Here is a 20166-nt window from a genome sequence, read left to right as displayed (position 1 = left end):
TTTAGGACCGCCGTTAAAGGCGAGTCCAGTAGGCTCCCTCTCAGTGTGCTCGCAGGGCTGCTCGGGTCTAGTAACAGCGGGTTGCGGAGATTCTTTTAGGGGTTTTTTTTAAAGCGGAATTTGTGGTGAAGACGCTGCTGCACCGACGCTAAGATGGTAAGAACAATTACTTTACGCATTTCATTTTCGCTGTAGCACTTAATGTTACGTTTACACAGCGTTGTTAAGCTGAAACATAGCTTTATTGCTGTATTTTATGTTTTTTACTTTAACGCATCATACTTGTGCAGCGCTGTCAAATAATTAGTTGAATGTAACTAGTTTTGTAAGCCGATCCATTAGTTAAAACGCAAAATTGCAATGTTTAAGCATCATGGGCGTTGTTTGCTTCTCAATGCTGCTTAAGTCTAAACTGTACCTCTCAAACGCGCATATTGTTCGATTTAATAACTAAGAAAAAAAATCATCCGCACTTCTGCTTATATCCTCCCCTTTTATATGAATTGAGTATTTTATTTCGTCGTTTGAGACCGATCTGTGGCTGAGCCAGTAATGGCTCTTCCTAGCTAGCATTTACCGCCAAATAATTACCCGGTTATTGTCTGGCGTGAATGAAAGCTCAACGCGCCTCCAACATCTGGGGTAATGTGCCGGGCAACGTTTCCCATTAGTGCCGCTTCCTGTTATATAATTATCGAAAAGAATGAAGGGGGGAACTGCTTCCCTTTTGAGCAGGGTTTTTTTTTTTGTTTTTTTGTTACAGCAGCCTGCGTAGCAAGCTACACCCACCATCTATAGAGCTTTATAGGATGTTATTAGCATCACTGTGATTTTATAATGTTGAATTGCAGTTTAACTCTGCATGGCTTTGACCTTATTCGGCTCTTAAATTAAAAGCTATTGACTAGATTTAATCAGTCCTGGTTAAAATCTGAATTGATTAGTGAGCAACGTTGAGAAAGAGCTAATGTCCTATAAATGCACTGAAACGGCCTCTTTTTTCCTCTTAACTAAACTTTTTATTTGGTGTGGTTCTTTTTACCTGTGTAAGTAATGCATAATTCAGATATTGGTCCAATCTAGTGCTGTCCAAGTACTCAAAAAGGGTTTTAAATACATTTTTAACATATTAAAAGTTTTAAGCCATTGCAAATGGCAGAAAAACCCGCCTCAATTTAAAAAAAATTAAAGAATCTTGCATTTATACTTCATATTTAGATATGTTGGCTATCTAATTTGGGTCACCTTGTGTGGCATTTAAAGTTATAGTCCCAGTTTAGTTTCTAAACGCATAATAAAGACTTCATTAATCAGTTTAGATTTTGCTCTGAAGTTGCAGATCCTGGAAGCTAAAAAAGCCTTTTCTCATTGTTTCTGGTTCAGCTGGTTGAGATTGTGTTAATGGTTTCATTTCTGTTTTTCTAGGCTGACCAACTTACAGAAGAGCAAATTGCTGGTAAGACATGGCCTCATTGATCTTCCCTTCCTTCCTCATAACCGCCTGCAGCGGCCTCCGTTAAGGACTCGTTGTCTCGTGCGGTGGATTTACACTTTTGCCTTTTAAGGCATTCCACAAGGCAGCGTGCCGGTCATAAAACTGGAATGAAAGAAACTGCTGTTGCTTGTTGTCAGTGGATTGCTCAAGGACTCCCTTGCTGAGAACTTTGCATTTTCATGGCCGCTGCGTTGAATATGATGTAATCTGGAGGAGCTGTGGGGTGTTGTCACTCAGCTTTACATGCTGGGTACTTTACCCTGGGCGTGCTGGCTTTTATGAATGCAGCATTTAGGGTTTATTGTATGTGTGATATGCTGACCTGGGACTTGGATGTTGTAAATTATGAGTGGGAGATCTTCCTGCAACTGCTTGCATTTATTCATTGAGTCATGGTTATAATTTCAGTGATCTGCATTCTCTGTTGGATGGATTGCATAAAATGTTGCAGTGTTAAGTTGTTGTATCCAGTAGCAATACTTTGAATCTCTCTGTTATCAGTAAACACGATTTTATTGTTGTGCTTGTGGTTTCTGACTCCAGCCTTTTATTTCCTGTTGCCCTCATCTTTGCGCGTGTTGCTTCTCATCCCTCGTGGCTCAGTAACGTCAGTGATATCCTGACAGTACCCTGATGCTGGGTCTCATGATTGCTGTTTTAACCAGAAACTCCTCCAGTTGGAAGTATAAACATCATTGCCCTGATGGTCCACTCACGACTTGACCGTATAACGTTCACAATCTCTGCTGTTGAAAGGATTCCCTCACCCAAGGTGTTTCCTTTCCTGTCACCAGAGTTCAAGGAGGCCTTCTCGCTCTTTGACAAGGATGGAGACGGCACCATCACCACTAAAGAGCTGGGCACCGTCATGCGCTCTCTGGGCCAGAACCCCACGGAGGCCGAGCTGCAGGACATGATCAACGAAGTCGACGCAGATGGTGAGAATCGCTGTTTTTCTTAAACAAAGTTTCCAACTGTTATCAGCTGTTCCCGTAACTCTTCTGTTTTCTATCTGTGGATCAGGAAACGGAACGATAGACTTCCCAGAATTCCTCACCATGATGGCCAGGAAGATGAAGGACACAGACAGCGAGGAGGAGATCCGAGAAGCATTCCGTGTCTTTGATAAGGTCTGTGTTTGGAGTCCATTTTCATGTAATATAATGCAAGTTTACCCTCATTTCACACTGGAACTGGAAAACATTTTAAATAAACAAAATAATTAGTTATGAAGTCTCTAAACAAAAGTATCCTTAAAAAAAAAAAGCTAGTTGAGACCAGACTGAAGCCTTTTATCATCCAGTTCCTGGCATAAAGGGTAGCGATAAATCATGAAAATGGGAATGATTTTTGTTTTGATTTATTGCAACAGGCCTAGTTGATGATTAAAAAAAATAAATAACAAAAACAACAAAAAAAAAACCAAAGCTCTTTCTACCTGACTTGATTTCCAGGATGGAAACGGCTACATCAGTGCTGCTGAGCTGCGTCACGTGATGACGAACCTGGGAGAAAAGCTAACCGACGAGGAGGTGGATGAGATGATCAGAGAAGCAGACATCGATGGAGACGGTCAGGTCAACTATGAAGGTTGGTAGTTAGAATCCCAATCAACCTTTCAGTGACTTCCAGTGAAACAGGATGACGAGCTACAACTCTCCTCTTCCTCTTTCCGCAGAGTTCGTACAAATGATGACGGCGAAGTGAAGGCCTTGTACAGATTTCTATATAAATTTGCCTTTTTTTCTTTGTGTAATTTATCTGTAAAATCTTAATAGCCCCCATTCGTCCCTGCCCCCTACTGCTGTCCAAAGGAACTGCATGTAAACTGCATAGGCTCTTGTCCCCATGTCCCTTTCTTTTGCTGTCATGGTGTTTTGGAGTGACGGAATGGCGCCCCCTGGAGGCCTCTGGAGAACTTAGGATCTTCTGTCAAGTGTGCTTGGGGCCCCTCCATACCTGGCGACGTTGGAAACCTGTCACCTGGTTGTCGCTTGGCAACACTGTTGGCATGGAAGCAATGTAGAGGAGTCTAAACTCTGCATGGACTATGGACAAAGTATATAAGGAAATCTCTCAGCATTGCACTACTGCAAAAAAAATGACACGGGTGTATCTCCTGGGTACTCGTACAAACTCTTTTGTATCTGCTGTTCTATATTGGAAAATGACTAATCTTAACATGCCTTTTAATGTTTTGCTCACTACTTTTACTTTCCTTTCTTTTCTTTTTCTTTATGTATGGCCGCTGGTCATGCCTCAAACAATCCATTCCAAGTTGTATATTTTTGTTTTCCAATAAAATTTACAATCTACCCATATTTGAAACCTGTCTTGATTTTGCAGTTTAAAAATTAAACATTTGAGTTTGTTTACCCTGTAATTGCTGTTTTTGTACGAGAACACTCCAATTTATAAGATTTTACTTTTTTTTTTTTCTTTTATAAAATGTTTAAACCCTCCCCTGTTAATCTAAAAGGCACTTAGGAGCATCAGCCAATGCCTCTTAATGTATAGAGCTCAAATTGGTTTTGTTTAGAAATTTCAGGACCTTACGTAAGCTTGGTGAGAACTGGTGCGGTCACCAGTCCCCCAGCTGAGTCTCTGCTCCTCCTGGTACTGTGTCAAAGATGGCTGCCTTATGTCTATCTTGACCTTTGCCCCAGTTTGAGGTGCGGGTGAGGAGTGCACATCAGAAAACAATGTAAATAGAGCTGTTCCTGTCTTTTTTTCTGAGTTTGTTACAGTAGCTTGCAGAGATACTGAAGTTGTTTGAATGATGAAATAAAGCTCTATTGTAGACCTCTCTTCTGTCTGGTTTTTCTTTCAGCTTTATTTTTATTCAACCTTATGTATCTAAAATGTCTTAAAAAATGTAACTCGTGTGTGTTTTTTACATATTTGAAACTCGCTATGTATTTACCCAGAATTCCCTGCATCTTATTCCATTTTTGGAGTGGTCTCTGGTCTTCTTGGTTTTCACGTATTCATTTGAACCGCACCAGTTCACTACACCGAACCAAAACCAAGGTTTGTAGGCAGTCAATTACGCATTCACACAATATGTATTAATCAATTAAAGGGAAATATTGTTTACAGAAACATCATAATCCAATTTTATGGTTGTAATTAGTTTATGTTTCAGTTTTATTTATTGGTTTTAGTTGTCATGCTTTATTTTAGATATTTCTTCCAGTTCCAGTGCGAAGTGTTCTTTAAAAAAATAAAGTTCATCGGTGTGGCAGAAGGTGAACTTGCAGTATTATTCCATCAACAATATGTTATTTGAAAATGCTCTAAAAAAACCCCCAAACAATATTGTTTATCGCAATGGTTACTGGGACAACATATATATTATATATATATATAATATACTGTATATCTGCTGCTCTGTTTGTTTTGTCTGCCACGTTACAACACCAGGCTTCGCTTTCTAGAGTGTCCTGGGTTCTTACTGTACAATATGTTGTCCCATATATATATTTATTTATAAATATTTAAATATTATATTTATAAATAAATATATATATATATTTATATACACATTTGTGTGTGTGTGTCAGGGTTTATCTTTGTTCATTGCGGCGGGACATCAACACTTCGCCATGTGGCAGCAGTGAAGCTTTCCAACACGTAAAGCGTCTCTTTAACTCAGTCAGCTCATGAATCATGGCTTGATCGCTGAACCCTTCCCTCTCGTCTCCAACATGGAGGAGTAATCACCAACCTGCTCTCTTTCTACCTTCCTCTCTACTCCTGTTGTTGAGCTTTTCCTTTCTCTGTCCTTTTCTTGTGCAGCGACCTGATGTTTCGCTCGACTGTGCAGCAGATCAGCTTTCTCCCTTTACAGTATCTGGTCACCAAGATCGGTTATTAAGACCATTCAGTCTTTCCATCGCTCAGAAAAAGCCTTCATTACAATCTACTTTCAATAGGTTTTGATTACAAGCTATGACCTAACGTGGATCTGCCATGCATTCGAGCAGGTTATGACAACCGCAGGGGTCAGAGAAAACCGATCCTACAGGCTGCCTGATTGTATCCTCACTTGAGGGCCTATTATGGCTCTGTGCTGGTTGACCAGTCAGCTTTGGCTCGAGTTGCAGAGTGTTGCAGCCTTAGCCTGGTGTCTAAGCTGGTAGCTGATGGATATCTGAGCTGCGCTGGCAGCTGCTGAGTGTTGAGAGAGAAGGAAGGGTGCTAAGAAACCCCGAGGGTGCTATTACTGCAGAGCTCAGAGCACTTTTCTCTTTAGCTGCGTCGTTGCGACATGAGGAATTTTTTTTTTTTTTGGTCAAAGGTTAAGCAGCCAAACAAATCCCACAGTGTGGTTAAGTGAAAGTGTTGCTAATTGACACTTCGGCCTGATGGAAACGGCTCACGTTAAGGTGTTTTAATAGCTTCTGCTCAGAAATGTAAATCTTTCAGCTGTTTCCACAGGCACAAATCTGATTAATGGGTAACTAAAATACAAATTAATAATAATTGTTTGTACACTGCAAAAACATAAAAACTTACCAAGTGTTGGTCTAACAATACCTAGTGCAAATATCTTAGTTAACTTGATATAAGACAAAGCTAACTTAAAAGTAACTTTTCAGCAAGATATGCTTGTTTTAAGTAAATAATTTCTTAATATTGATAAAAAAATACTAGTTCCATTGGCAGATTATTTAATTTATATTTAACAGACATTTTCCCTATGTTATAATCGATCTGAGAATAGAATTAGTATTTTTTCATCAATGTTGAAGAACTATCTTGCTAAAATGTTACTTTTAAGTAACTAAACCACAATTACATGGTAAGATTTTGTGTTTTTGCAACCTGCAAAAGTCTTTTAAATAGAGCATTATTTAATATTTGTCTACTTTTGCATGTTGATAATTAGCTACTTTTACATGCTGCTAAGTAGCTACTTTAACTATGCTATTAATTAGCTGCTTTAGCATATATACATTCTGACAAATAGCTATTTTAGCATGCTGATAAGCTAAAGTGAAATGCAAAAATACCCGACCTTTTGTTAATTACACGTTACTGTTGTCTAAACTAAAAAACGAAGGATCTGACAAACAAAATACAGGTCAAAGTTCAAAAGCTCAGACAGAAGGAGTATGTACCAGCTACCCGTCCCACTCAGGAGAACATTTCCACATGCTGTCCCAGTGGAAAATCAGGCCAGGCGCTTCGGCTTGAGCACACTGTCAAAGAGGCTCAATGATTTTACCACCAACTCCCCTGAAGCCACCTGCATTGTCACCTGTGGGAGCAGGTGGGACAGGTGTGGCAGGGGCTGGTGGCTGGGATCAAATGGCACATAGCGGTACCAGTCGACCCTATGAGGACAAAATCATTGTCCTGTCTCTTTCGGTTAAAATCAGAGAACAACTGGAAATGAAAAGCTGGTCCTGTGTTCAGGGACAGAGGAGGAGGGCGGAGGAGGGGCAGTGCTATTTCTGCTTGGCCCACCGCTGGTGATGACCAGTATGTGTGTTAGTGGGTGAGAGGAAAGGAGAAGTGAAAGACAAAGACAGAGATGGAGAGAGACTTTTGAAAGGCCTATAGCAACACACTTGCTAGCCAAAACGGTGAAACAGAAGCTTAAAATGTAAAAAATACAACTTCTATATATAGATAGATAGATCGATTTTATTACAGACTCAGAGTCCAGATTACATAGAAAGGAAAACAAAGACAATAAAAGAATAAAAAAAACGACTCCTAGTCATTCAGAAGGGAATCATACCAATGTCTCCAGAGTACAGATTAGTATTTTACTGCACTATATTTAATATTAGTCAACAGTAGTATAATTCTATTATTAGACTCGTTTAAACGACAAATAAATTTATACATAAGCTTTCTTAAAACAGCCAGCAAAGTGCTGACGCGAGCAGACAGTGCAAACAGTTCACTGGCTCTGGTCCATCTGGGTTTATTTAACAAGAGTCTCAGTGCATCATTATAAGCCACCTTCAATCTTTGAAGACTGGCTTTTTTAAAGTTGCACCACAATGTGCAGTATACAGTGATGTACACTGTGTGACACACATACTGTGTGTCATTCACATTAATACACAATAATTAGTCGTATGCTAGGTTTCTTCAAACACATTTATGCTGTCAGGGCCTTGTTTTTTAGTATAGATACCAGTAACATAATTAACAAATGATCGGACATTTTCGCATTTCACATCAACTTATCAGCATGCTAAAGTGATTTGCAGCATTCATTACTAGAAAAAGAAAGAGAGGAAAACTGAAACATGGTGGTGGCGCTGTCATGCTACTACTTTTATGTCAGCAGGAATCTGATCAAAACATCTCTGGTAAAGCTGGAAAGTTACTGGTTAGAAATGCTTTCCATTTAGTCAAGCTGGATCATTTTTAGTTTTTTCATGTACAGGCTGGCTGGACATCGTGCATGTCACATTTTTCACTTCTTTTGGTCCACATTTTAACTCATCTATCATTTTCTCTTCACCACTTTGATCTACTTTGTGTCAGTCAATCATCTAAACTCCCAACGAAATAGATTGAAATTTGCAGTTGCAGCAAGAGTTCAAGGGTTATGAACACTTGAGTGAGGCACTAAGTAGATGGAGGTGGAAGGATAAAAGAAAGGATCAATCCACCTGGAGCTTTTTTCTTGCACTGCAAAAACACAAAATCTTATTTTTGTGTAGTTTCTAGGGCAAATATCTTGGTACATTTTAAATAAGACAAAACTAACTTACAATAACCTTTCAACACAATATAGGAGCTTGTTTTAGGTCAATAATTCCTTAAAGGTGACTTGTTATGCTTCCTTGAACAGGCACTACAACATTAACGAAGCACAATTACAAATTACAAAAGCACTATACATTAACGAAAGCACTGCAACATTAACGAAACGGAAGAGGTATGTCCCAGTGGGAGACCTAAGAAATCGCTGATTGGACTACAGCTTGTTTGAACTGGAAGTTACTCTGGTGTGCTTCGTTTTAATGAGAAGCAAAGCAAGCGGGAATACGGTCACGTCGCCACGTATTGCCCAAACTGAAAGAGCTGGTTGAGCTGTCACCAAACTTTTGTAGCAGTTGTGGCAAGAAGCTTTGGATCACCGAGAACATTCGTGTTTTTATAAAACACGTTAAAGCCAGAATAACTTCCGGTTCAAAAGTAAAAACGAGCTGTAGTCCAATCAGCGATTTCTTAGGTCTCCCACTAGGACATACCTCTTCCGTTTTGTTAATGTTGTAGTGCTTTTGTAATTTGTAATTGTGCTTTCAATTTGCTGAAGTGGTTTAATGAATTATTTACTTAAAAGAAGCTCCTACGTCTTGGTGAAAAGTTACTTGTAAGTTAGTTTTGTCTTATTTAAAGTGTATTAAGATATTTGCCCTGGTGTTTTTGCAGTGTGTGTGGGTGTGTGTGTGTGTGTTTGGCACCACGACTGGCAGCCAAACTGTCCTGGAAGGCAGTGATCCTCCCCGTAGTCTGATTTCACACAAGTGTAATCCCAGATCACCAGCTCTTTTCATGCATTCTGTTTGCTAACCAAATGCATAAAAAGAGGGAAGAGCCTTTTATTACTTGGTCCAGGGTTTATCAACACGCTCGCGAGGGATTTTGTGGTTTGCCACCAACATTATCAGCTGCATTTGTTGTGCACAAATTGCTTCGGTGACGCCAGCCAGGGAAGCAGAAGGATCTTATCTGCTACAAAGGGTACTTCATTCCACTTAACTGCATGTTCTTGGTAATACTCCCTTCCCTCTTCGTCTTTCCCTCTTTGTTGGCAGCCGGGCCGCTCTGCCTTCCTACTATCTCGGCCCTGCTATGCACTCAGGAGGAGGAATGCTGTTCAGCCATGCGTCACATGCACATAGCTTAACGCGGCATGCTGCTGCACCCTCAGATAACACATTCAGCATGAGGAGGCCAAGGCAGTGGCACACAATAAAACAGCTATTCTTATCGCTACCTACTTCACATGCCTAGCACTTTGTGGTGATGAAACAAAACCAGGGCGGACAACAATCCCAGAAAGAAGAGATTGGAATCATCGCCGTACAATCAGGGACAAATGAAACGTTTCCTGTCATTAGAGTCGAGCGTTTATTCAGTGCCTGGTTCATCCTCACAGCTAGCAAAGCGACGCCCAAGAGCAGAAGAATTTTGTGTCGTGGCCAATTTGACAGTTGTTGAGGGAGTGGAGAGTTATATTCATCCCTTTTCTGTCCGCCCGGACTATCAGATCGTATCCAAGGATTAAAGCCCACTCCATCAGGCTTTATTTGAGTGCTTTATTGATTATAGAGGATAAAACAATAACGCCTCTGGTAATAAACCAATGGCTTTTTTTCATTTTTTCAATAAACGTTATTAACAGATAACAGGTTCTGCAACAGAAAACAAATGGAATGAGGAAATTTTAGGCCTCATTTATATTTGTTGCACCTGGAGTGTCTATTACAGTGCTTCATTTTTATATAAAAAATATGTTTTTTACACATTTGTTTAAATGATCATTATGTCATGAGAAAAAACTGACCTCCTGTAGCCACACTACAAAACTAGTTCAACACAACATAGCCTGCCACAAATGCTAATGCTAGTTAGCATGACCACTGATGATTGGTTTTCCTGGAACGTTTAGTTGTTTTAGCACATTTAGCAGCATTGATTGACAGCGCTAACTTCAAACCCCTTCTGAAAGCTCTTAAAACTGCTTATTTTAATTGTTCAAACACTGAATATAACTTGACACGCATCCATAAGCAAAGTGGAAGCTGTCTTAGAAGTCAACATCTACAGTCTTCCCTCCTTTTAGGAGGACAGCCAATCAGTGCCAAGGAAAATAAATGGAGCTCCTGGATTGGTTGTTTTGAAAAAATCAGCCAATAGCGTGTCAAGTATCATTGAGCCTTTGTATTTTAGCTTCCCAAGCTACATTTTCGTTAGGAAATTTTAGTTGTGAATAGGGGAATTTTCTGTGAATTATTTGGAGTTTCCATTCACATAAAAAATCTTCGACTATTTGAATACAAATGGGCGTTGATCCAATGTAATTTGCTTACCGTTCTCTTCAGTGCTAATATTTATGTCCTTCCATGCTAGTTTTACACAAATATATGGAATCAAAGCAATAATATACAACCACATCAACTTAATTTCACAATAATTGATGGATATTATGTTTACATACAACTGTGTGGCTAAAATATTGTCAGAAAGACATTTTGCTGAAATGTCCTTTTATATTTATTTATATTGTGTATTTTGGTCAGTGAGCAAATAGCAAAAGGTTTGTTCTGATATCTAATGAAAACCTTTTTTAATCAGAAAACATTGGATTTCCACAAAAATTTGCCCCTATCTGCTCAGTAACAAAACTCGATTAAATCTGTTGTTTGGTGAGAGGCACACTGCAAAAACACCAAATCGTACCAAGTATTTTTCCAATTTATAGTGTAAATATCTTATAACACTTCAGAAGTAACTTTTCAGCAAGATGTAGGAGCTTGTTTTAAGTAAATAAGACCTTAATATTGAAGAAAAAGTACAGGTACAACAGGTAGATTATTTCACTCACAATATGGAAGAAATGTCTTATATGTGAAATAATTTGCCAGTGGAACAATTACTTAAAAAAAAATCTATATTCAAGAATTATTACCTTAAAACAAGCTCCTATATCTTGCTGAAAAGTAACTTGCAAGTTTGGTTTGTCTTATTTCAAGTGTACTAAGATATTTGCACTAGAAACTAGACTAAAAAGTAAGATTTGGTGTTTTTGCAGTGCAGCCAACATAATGAGGATTTTTCATTCGTTTGTTGTCTTTTGAGCTTGAACTGCATGAAACTACCTTAACTGTGTGAAGAGAGGTTTTCCCTAAATGGAGGAAATCTTTAAATTCTCTTAATTTCTGTAACTGCTGATACTTTGAAACTCATAAAGGTTCAACAAGACGCTGTGAAACAGATTTAGATGTTAGGTGGTGGTGTGTTGAAAGCAAAAAGCTCTCAGTAACCTAAGTGTGTCTCAGTCTCCAGTCAGAGCTCTTATTCCCTCCGCAGTCCAGGCCTGATCTGGGATAGAAGCCTCATACTGAGGACTTATCACCGCCCGCCTCTCCTCGGGCCAACCCCAGCTCTCTTGTTCTCAATTAAGCTCCCTTTTATAGGCGCGCATGGTTTTAAATAGCCACACCACATAAATATGTTTTTGATTTAATTACACAAAATTCACCTGTTTTGTACTTCAAGTTGGGTCTCGACTGCTTCTGAAAATAAATATTTTCTGGTGTTTTTAGAATTGAGACGTTTCAAAAACCTCCAGATTGTTGCGTCACATTCCATGGGCACTTTGTCGTTGCCTAGCAACCCCAGCCAAGTGCAGCCCCATCACCTAGCAACCCCAGCGGAACGTTTGGCACGTTTGGCAGCTAGATTCTCCACATTTTTAGTCACATTTATTTGAAGCTATTTTTGTTACATGCAGCATTTTTATAACAGATTCAGATTCACAAACAGTAACCAGCTGTTTAAACTACAAAATGATATAAAAAGAAGAATAAAAGAAAAAAAGGGTAAGGCAGAATAAAAATAAGTGCAAACTTTTGCAACTTTTAAAAATAGAAAGTGATAATGTTACTAGACTGTGCAATGAAATGGCACAAAGAGCCTGAAAAACACAGAATAGACCATTTTAAATGCAAAGCACTGAGGAAGATCCATAATCAAATGCCTTCAGGAAATAGTTATGATTGAACAGGACAGACAAATATTTTAGTTTTATTTTGTTGTGACTTTTTGTTTGTCTAATTCAGCTAGTTCTAGTTCATTTTTAGAGTGTGCCTGCAAGTTTTTATTAGTTATTATTAGTTAAATATTGTTTAGTGTTTATTAGTTGTTGTAGTAGTTTTAGTACTTTCATACTTTAACTAATTTTTAGTTGCTGAATTAAAAAAGTTCAAAGTATTGAATTGATTCTGGGTCATTGAAATAAATTTTTTTTTAAATGTTTTCATTTGTTTTTGAACAACCAGCTGACTTTGGTGTTTTCTACCAACTTTTCCTGTTGCCATTTTGTGGTTGACAGTAATTCCCACCTGTGTACCGTAATTTCCCGACAGCTGACGTCACTTTGGAAGAAAAAGGCTAATAAATAGAATCATAAACATAAAAATGAAGAATATTACACCGATAATTTCAGTATGATCTAGTTAGTTTTATAAACACACAACATAGTTCCAGTTAGTTATAGTTTTTCTGTTTATTGCTATTTTTATTGATTTCAGTTAATCAGTTTTTGTTTTCTCATTGGATTTATGCTAACCTTGGTAGCATTGAAATTTTTCTACTTGGACCATGGATAGAGCTTCCTAAAGCTTCTACCCCAACCCAACTGAAAATGTATGAATTATTTTGAAAAGAAGAGCTCATCCCAACCAATTTAAAGGAACTACATTCTCCCGGAACAACTGGTCCAGTTTTGGTTGGTACTCAGCCAAAAACTTGATGTTTTCAGTTCTTGTGGTGAGTTTGTGATGTGAGCATATCCAAATTAAAGCTTTACTATAAAACCTGAGATGTCTTGAAAACGTCGCCGCTCAGCTCCACAGACCAACTCTGAGGGTGATGACTGAGGAGTTTAGCTTTGGTGAGAGGCTAGCGGTGTGACCAGGTATCTCTTTACTCCTTCAGCCGACGACAGACCCACTGCGACAACGTTCCACTTCTAATAAATGACATTTAAAAGTTTAATCAGCTCCAGAGGCGCCTGTTAGCGAACAACAGGGTCATTGTCTGGGTGGCTAATGGTGCTGGCACCACGGCAGAGTGTGTGTGGATGGAAACCAAGAAAGCTGGAGGCTATCAGGTGAGCCTGGAGTGGTTGATGGAGGCCAAGCTGCTGTTCATGCTAGTCGCTTGTGGATAAACACCAGAATACATCAAATGTTTACCTGGAAATTTGTTACTTCTGTACTTTTGTGTTGCGTTAGCTTACGTTATGAAGCCCTAAAGGTGATTTCACCTGGTTCAGACTTCATTTAAATATTGTTGCAAATCAAAAATATGTAGATTTTAAAAAGCCCTAGCTTCTGTTTAAAACACCGGTATCAAACTCATTTTTATTCTGGGCCACATCACAGCCAAGAATGAATTAAAGGGCAGTTTGTGGCAGAATGTGTTGATAAAACTACCTATTAATATTAATAAACAGCTGTTTCTGCATTTGGTGAGAAATTAAATAGTATTAAACATGTTTTTACCTAATTTGGCACAATACAAATAAAACTGCTGATTGATAAAATAATATTTGAAGAACACAACTGTTATTTTAAACATTATTTCTAGAGTCCTGAGGGCCACATTACATCTTCTGGCGGGCCAGGTTTGGCCCGCGGGCCTTCAGCTGGACTCATGATTTTAAGGATGTTACTAAAAGCTCTTCTAAAAGTAGTTAATGGTTCAGAAAGCAGCTTACTCTGCCATGATGGACGTCAAAGCAACTGCGTTAAATCCTGATAAGATTGTCTAAAAATTATAATGGTGTATTAAGGACATTTTAGATAAAAAAAATTAAAGGATGAGTACATTTCCACCAAAAAACTCAGATTAATTTTGAAATTTTGTAGAAAAAAAACATAATTTTTTTAATGCAAGAAGAAAAAAACTCTTGACACTGGAGATTAATTTCAGAAGTTTTCTAGAAAAAAATAGGAAATTTCTGAGTTTAAGTCAAAGGTTTGTGAGAAAAGAATTCTTGAAATTTTTTTGACAATTTCATTTTCTAAAGTCGAACATTTTGGACTTTTGACATTTAGAAAATGTGAGAAAGTAAATAAAAAAAACCTGACGGCTGAAGATCAGAAATGTCCAAATTCTTACTATGAAATATTTTAGATAAACCTCAAACTTTGATTTTTTTCTACCAATTTTTTGACTTTTGATTTTTTTTCTAGAAAAATTCAATTATGATAATCACAAAAATGTTCAAATTTTCTACTTTTGAAACTCAGAAAATCCCAAGTTTTTACTAGAAGGTTTTAGAGATTAATATCAAAATAGAATTTTTTTTCTTGCAAATTTTAAAGAAAAGAAAAAAAAACAAAAAAACCCCACCAGGTATTCCATTAGACTTACTTGATAGCAATTAAGAGTCACATTTTTACCAGTCATTTTGTGATGATTTAGTGCTTAGTTTGCTAGTGCTAAGGGTTAGCCTTAGCAGAGCTAGCGCTGTCACACATTGTCTGTAATTTGGGCTGGAACATGTCAGATCTGGCAACCCTCAACATGTTTCCAGACACTGTGAAAACTATTATTAAGAGCCATCTCTGGATTACGGTTCCAGATTGAATTAGGCTAAAATTCTGATGTTTAGACACCAGGAACATTAGTACCGAATGCTTTTATGAATGCATATGGGAACATACATATGAACATGTTTAGCAAGGAATTACAGTGCAGTAATGCTGCAATCATCACAACCTCTTTCACCTTGGGGATAAACTATGCATGTGGCTGCTCTCATTTCATTTCTAAATGGGATTACGGGACACATTTGATCCTCATAACCTCTCTCACACCATGGCAGCGTTTTGACAGCCACGGTTTTGTATTTCTTTCTTGGCGTCCAGCTTTAACCTGCCTGTGCCCTCTCTGCCCCTTCCTGTTTGTAAAGTTACACAAAAATCAACAGAAATATTTTGGTTTATCATACAGAAAAAAATTTGAGTGTTCTTTTTTCGTCATATTTTCACTATTTTATTCATACATTTCCAAACTAAATATTTAATTTTCAAGCTAAATATTAATTTGCACACTAAACATTTAGTTCCAAATAAAATATTTATTTTTTATAACAAGCATTTGATTTTCAAACTAAATATTTAGCATGGACCTACATATTTAGTTTAACTAAATGCATAAATGTCAATTTAAATATTTAGTTAGTAAGCTAGGACACTAAATATTTAGTTAGCTAACCATTTATATAATTTGTAAGCTATTTTATTTGTAAAAGAAATATTTTTTTTCCAATTAAATGTCTAGATTGGACCTAAATACTTTGTTTGCTAACTAAATATTTAAGTAGCAAGTTAAATATTTAGTTCACAGGCTACTGTGCTAAATATATGTTTAGTCTGCAAACTAAATATTTAGCTTGGACTTACATATTTATTTGCTAACTATATAGATAGATAGCAATTTAAGTATTTTGTTAGTAGGCTAGCATGCAAACTAAATATTTAGCTTACTAACTATTTAATTTGGAAGCTACTACTTTTGTAAACTAAATAAATTTTTTTCTGATTAAATATTTAGTTGCTATATATTTATCTAGCAAATTAAATCTTTGGTTCACAGGCTACTGTTCTAAATATGATTAGTTTGCAAACTAAATATTTATCTTCGTAAGTGTTCAATGTGTAAGCTAAATATTTAGTTTTACTAAATATTTAATTCCAAATAAAGTACTTATTTTTCAAACTACGTATTTAATTTCCAAGCTAAAAATTTATTTTTCAGACTAAATATTGAGCTTGGACCTAAATATATAGCTAACAAGTTAAATAGTTAATTAACAGGCTAACTAAACTAAATATTTAGCTTGTAAACCAGATATTAGGTTCCAAATTAAATATTAATTTTTAAACTAAACATTTAATTTCCAAATTAAATATTTAGCTTGGACCTAAATATTTAGTTTGCTGGCTAAATATTTTGTTAGCCAGTTGGGCTAGCATGTTAAATGAATATTTAACAGGCAAACTAAATATTTAGTTAGTTTTAAATTCCCTTACAAGGTTCTTCTGCCTTATTTTACTGTCCACTCTCCAACAGTCAGTACCAACAAATTATGTTTTTTAAAGTTTTTTCCTTCTGTTTGTATTTTATATCTAAATTACCTTAAATTTCAGTGTGTACAGAGTGATATCCATACTGCCAAATATATTAGAAAACACACAGGGAGCAAGTCTTGTGTCACTGGGGTTTCATAAATTCAGGATTTTAACATTTATACACATACTGTTGTATAAGAAATAGGAAAAAAAGAAAATAAATGTATGAATGCTCTGACATCACAATGACGCAAACACAAAGAGTACAATCTGAAGCGTGTAAGCGTGCGTGTAAATAAATCTTCATCTGCAGGCTGTCAATCCCCAGTTAATCTGTCCTGACTGCATTTAAGCATGAGCACAACGTGTTGAATTGTCCCCTGTAATGCAGCACATTTTAATCCTTTATACGTACTAAAAAGCACATTTATAAACTGTCCTGTTGTATATCTACATGAGAAAATCTGCAATTTGACCAAATTATCGAAGGACATCGATTCTTTTGATTACCTGCACAGTATTTTATGGTGTAATTGTGTTAGTAATGCTGCAGTATGTAACTTTTATGTTTTAAAAAAAAAACGTTTTTCTTGAAAACTGTTACATTTTTAATGTTTCTGTTTATATTTCTGGGGTTTTTCACACTGTATGTGAGAAAAATTGTAGCTAATTTTAGCTTTTTTTCCACACGGCATGGTGTATGTTACTGTAAATCAAGATGATAGTCCTAATCGTTAGCATTTCAGCTAGCCTTAGCTTTTTAGCTAATTGTAGCTCATGAACTTTTGATACCTTACAGTTTATCTTTGTAAAAAGTGTTTTGCACAAATTTCTGATGCTCTTTGCATGGGATTTTTGGTTTGATGGAAAGTTTTCATTCCTCTTCTACAATTTTTCTATTTGCGTTTTCCAGGCTTTTGCTTTATTTTGCTGCTTTTGTTTAATTCGTACATTTCCTGCAGTTAACTTTAAATGCTTCTGCAATTTTTACTAAAAACATTCAGCTTACAGCATTCACACTGCATTTAGTAGGAAATGCAATTTTTTCTAGCTTTATTTGTAGTTTTGTTTGTTTATTTTGAATATTTAAAATGGAGTTCCAGCATGAAGTGTTCCTTAAAATGTACAGTTTATTGATCTTTAAGAATGCGTTCTTGCATTATTATTATTATACAATTACTATTGTGTTACTGGAAAATGGTCGCAAAACAAAAATTATTACGATAACTTCCAGAAAAATTTGTTATGACAGATCTTACTCTAGTTTTTCGAGGATGCAACTGGAGTTTATTTTTAAAGGGCAACGAAAGTCAACTCCAAATTCACATTTTCAGATTTGTAACTTTGCAGATTAATTATTCTACTTCACAATTATGCACAACAATGAGAAATGTTTTAGAAATTAAAAATATTGAGCTGAGTCATTTCTGATATTCAAATTTTTTTGGCGCAAACTAAGACGAGTGTCTCCAAATTTGTCAACAGGGGTTTGCAGGCCGGCCCCTTCTCTCCTCCACTGTGTGTATATTTGTGCACGTGTGAGCACAGTGTAATATTTCACTCTCTCCCCTCCGGGATTAGACCATTCATCTCTCGAAGCCCCGGCGTAGGTGTCTCACATAGTGCTAATGAGGAGAGGATGGAACAAGAGAGAGCCTGTGAGTCAGGAGGGAAGGAAGTAAAAATAGATTTTTCTCTCTCTCTCTTGTTGGACAGCAGAGACGGCAATCAATTACAAAAAAAGAAAAAAGTATTGATGAATGGGAAAGTTTTATTCCTGAAGTGATGGGTGCAGTTAATCTTATTTTTGTCTTCGCATAAAATAAATTAATATACAACCAGACATTGATTACAGCAGACATCCAACAGACCCAAAGTCTGCAGCGCTGCATGACGGCGGCAGCGGCGTTATTGGCCTCCTCTGCCTGTATGCGTGTTGTTGAGCAGAGCGGATATCTCCCTGCTTTCCCCAGTTACTCAAACAAGAGGCTGGTTGCTAGGTAACCAAGCCACATCACATCACATCAGCGAGCGACGCAGACCAACAGAGAGGTGGAGGCAGAAGATTGTGCTTGCAGGATTACATAAGTCAGCAGCCCGAGTCGCTTCGCTCACAGAAGTGGCGTCCGCTAGTCAGAGGAGACAAGGCGGGTGATCATTTTTTTCCTCACTTTAGATAAAACAAACTGAACTTTTTACCCTTTTAGATGAGTCAGAACAACTGTTTTTAGGTCTCAGTTTGGAGCATCTTCTTTTATTTACATTTGCAATAAATGCACATAAAACAGCTGAAAAAGTGTCTTCTTCCATTAAACTGATCAGAAAAAGTGAGTTTTTGCATACAGGAATCAAAACAATCATTAAATGTTCAGATAAGGACCAACAGGAACCCTGTTAAAAATAATGCTCATTATTTATGACCAGAAATATGATCTGTTTAGAGTTAACTACATAACAGATGCATGCAAAACATCAGAACATTCATTTCCTTGAGGTTGTTTATTTGCATAAATCCTCCATTTCGCATGTTTTACTAATAACCAATGATGTCCAATGTTCTTGATCAATGATAAGAAAAAAAGATAATTTATTATTAATAGTGCAAAGAATGCTCAGGTGATGATTTGGAAAAAAAAAATCAATCTATAGGAAAGTGACAAAGTTTTAAACACTTTTCTGGCATAAATAAATTCATGTTAACATGTGGTTGTTGTTTTGGTCTGGTGTGAACGAAAAGCTTTGCAAATGCTTTACAAGTCAGCATTTACGTAGATCTGCTGAAATACACCTGTAGTTCAACCAATAATATCCAATAGCAGAAGGTCAATATTTGTTGTGATCTGATCTGCAATGTTTTCTCAAAAATCTTGCTAAAATGTTGCTCTGTCAGGTTTTGTGAGCTGGAGTATTATTTAATAAATATGTCTGAAAATGATTACTTAAACTGTAGTGATGCTGCTGATTGTAAAAATATAATTTAATTTCGATTCTTAAGCTAACAAATCATAAAAAGTCATATGAAGCTACACCTGGCTGAAAGTTAGCCTAGCTTAGCTCAGTTTAACAAGAAGCTAGACATCCATCCATTTTCTTCCGCTTTATCCGGGGTCGGGTCGCGGGGGTAGCAGCTTCAGAAGGGAGGCCCAGACTTCCCTCTCCCCAGCCACTTAATCTTTCTTTTTAAATGTCTTCTTATATCTGATTAAACTATCCAAGAAAAAAATAATTTGTAGATATTTTGAGTTTTGCAGGTTTTATGTGTCAAGCTAACTGAGCTAACTACATATAAATGATGGCTTGTATTCAGGATATGTGCAGCAAATAAATAGAGTTTTTCATATTTTGCTTTGCTGGAACAAACAAACTTAAAATTTGAATCAGTAATTTTGTATTCATTGCCACATAAGTTAAAGGGGCAGACCAGGTGCATAGAACCACTTTATAGCATAATCAAGTAACTATGCTACTTGCAGTTGTCAATGCTACATAGATCAAATATAACTTAAGATGCCTTGAAATTGGGCCTCTGTCTCATTAAGAAGCTCCTCCTCTTTCTGAAACTCCACCTACAGGAAGTCATCACAACATGGCTCCTCTTTAACTTTTTTACCAGCAATGCTCTGAGAAGTAGCTCCTATAATGATGAGAAGAGCAGTTCCAACAAGTGTTTGCTAATTGCTGCTGGCTAGTCTGAAGGAACTGAGTGGAAAAGTTGGAGTTAAGGCTGCTTGGAAAGTTCTGAGGAGGAGCTTGGTCATTAAGGCGGGGCTACGTCCAAACACGTTTTACACACTGCAAAAACACAAAATCTTAAACAAGTGATTTTGG

The 20166-nt window shown here is 37.0% G+C and overlaps 1 protein-coding gene across 1 annotated transcript; it reads left to right on the top strand.

Moving 5' to 3' along the window:
• On the top strand, positions 1-3202 carry calm2a (calmodulin 2a (phosphorylase kinase, delta)). Its single transcript, XM_032553136.1, has 6 exons — positions 1-156; positions 1426-1456; positions 2290-2433; positions 2519-2625; positions 2950-3085; positions 3174-3202. The coding sequence occupies exons 1-6, from the start codon at positions 154-156 to the stop codon at positions 3200-3202; spliced, it is 450 nt and encodes a 149-aa protein (XP_032409027.1). The 5' UTR covers positions 1-153.
• The last annotated feature ends 16964 nt before the right edge of the window (positions 3203-20166 follow it).

This window comes from Xiphophorus hellerii, chromosome 22, assembly GCF_003331165.1.
Source record: "Xiphophorus hellerii strain 12219 chromosome 22, Xiphophorus_hellerii-4.1, whole genome shotgun sequence".
In the NCBI taxonomy this organism is placed as follows: Eukaryota; Metazoa; Chordata; class Actinopteri; order Cyprinodontiformes; family Poeciliidae; genus Xiphophorus; species Xiphophorus hellerii.
Note: the sequence above shows the minus strand (reverse complement) of the source record. Positions and strands in the feature narration are given on the sequence as shown.

Bases quoted from the DNA above. Each gene is read 5' to 3' on its own strand.
- calm2a (XM_032553136.1), top strand. The intron at 2,626-2,949 runs GTCTGTGTTTGG...CTTGATTTCCAG, and splicing joins CATTCCGTGTCTTTGATAAG to GATGGAAACGGCTACATCAG. The intron at 3,086-3,173 runs GTTGGTAGTTAG...CTCTTTCCGCAG, and splicing joins CGGTCAGGTCAACTATGAAG to AGTTCGTACAAATGATGACG.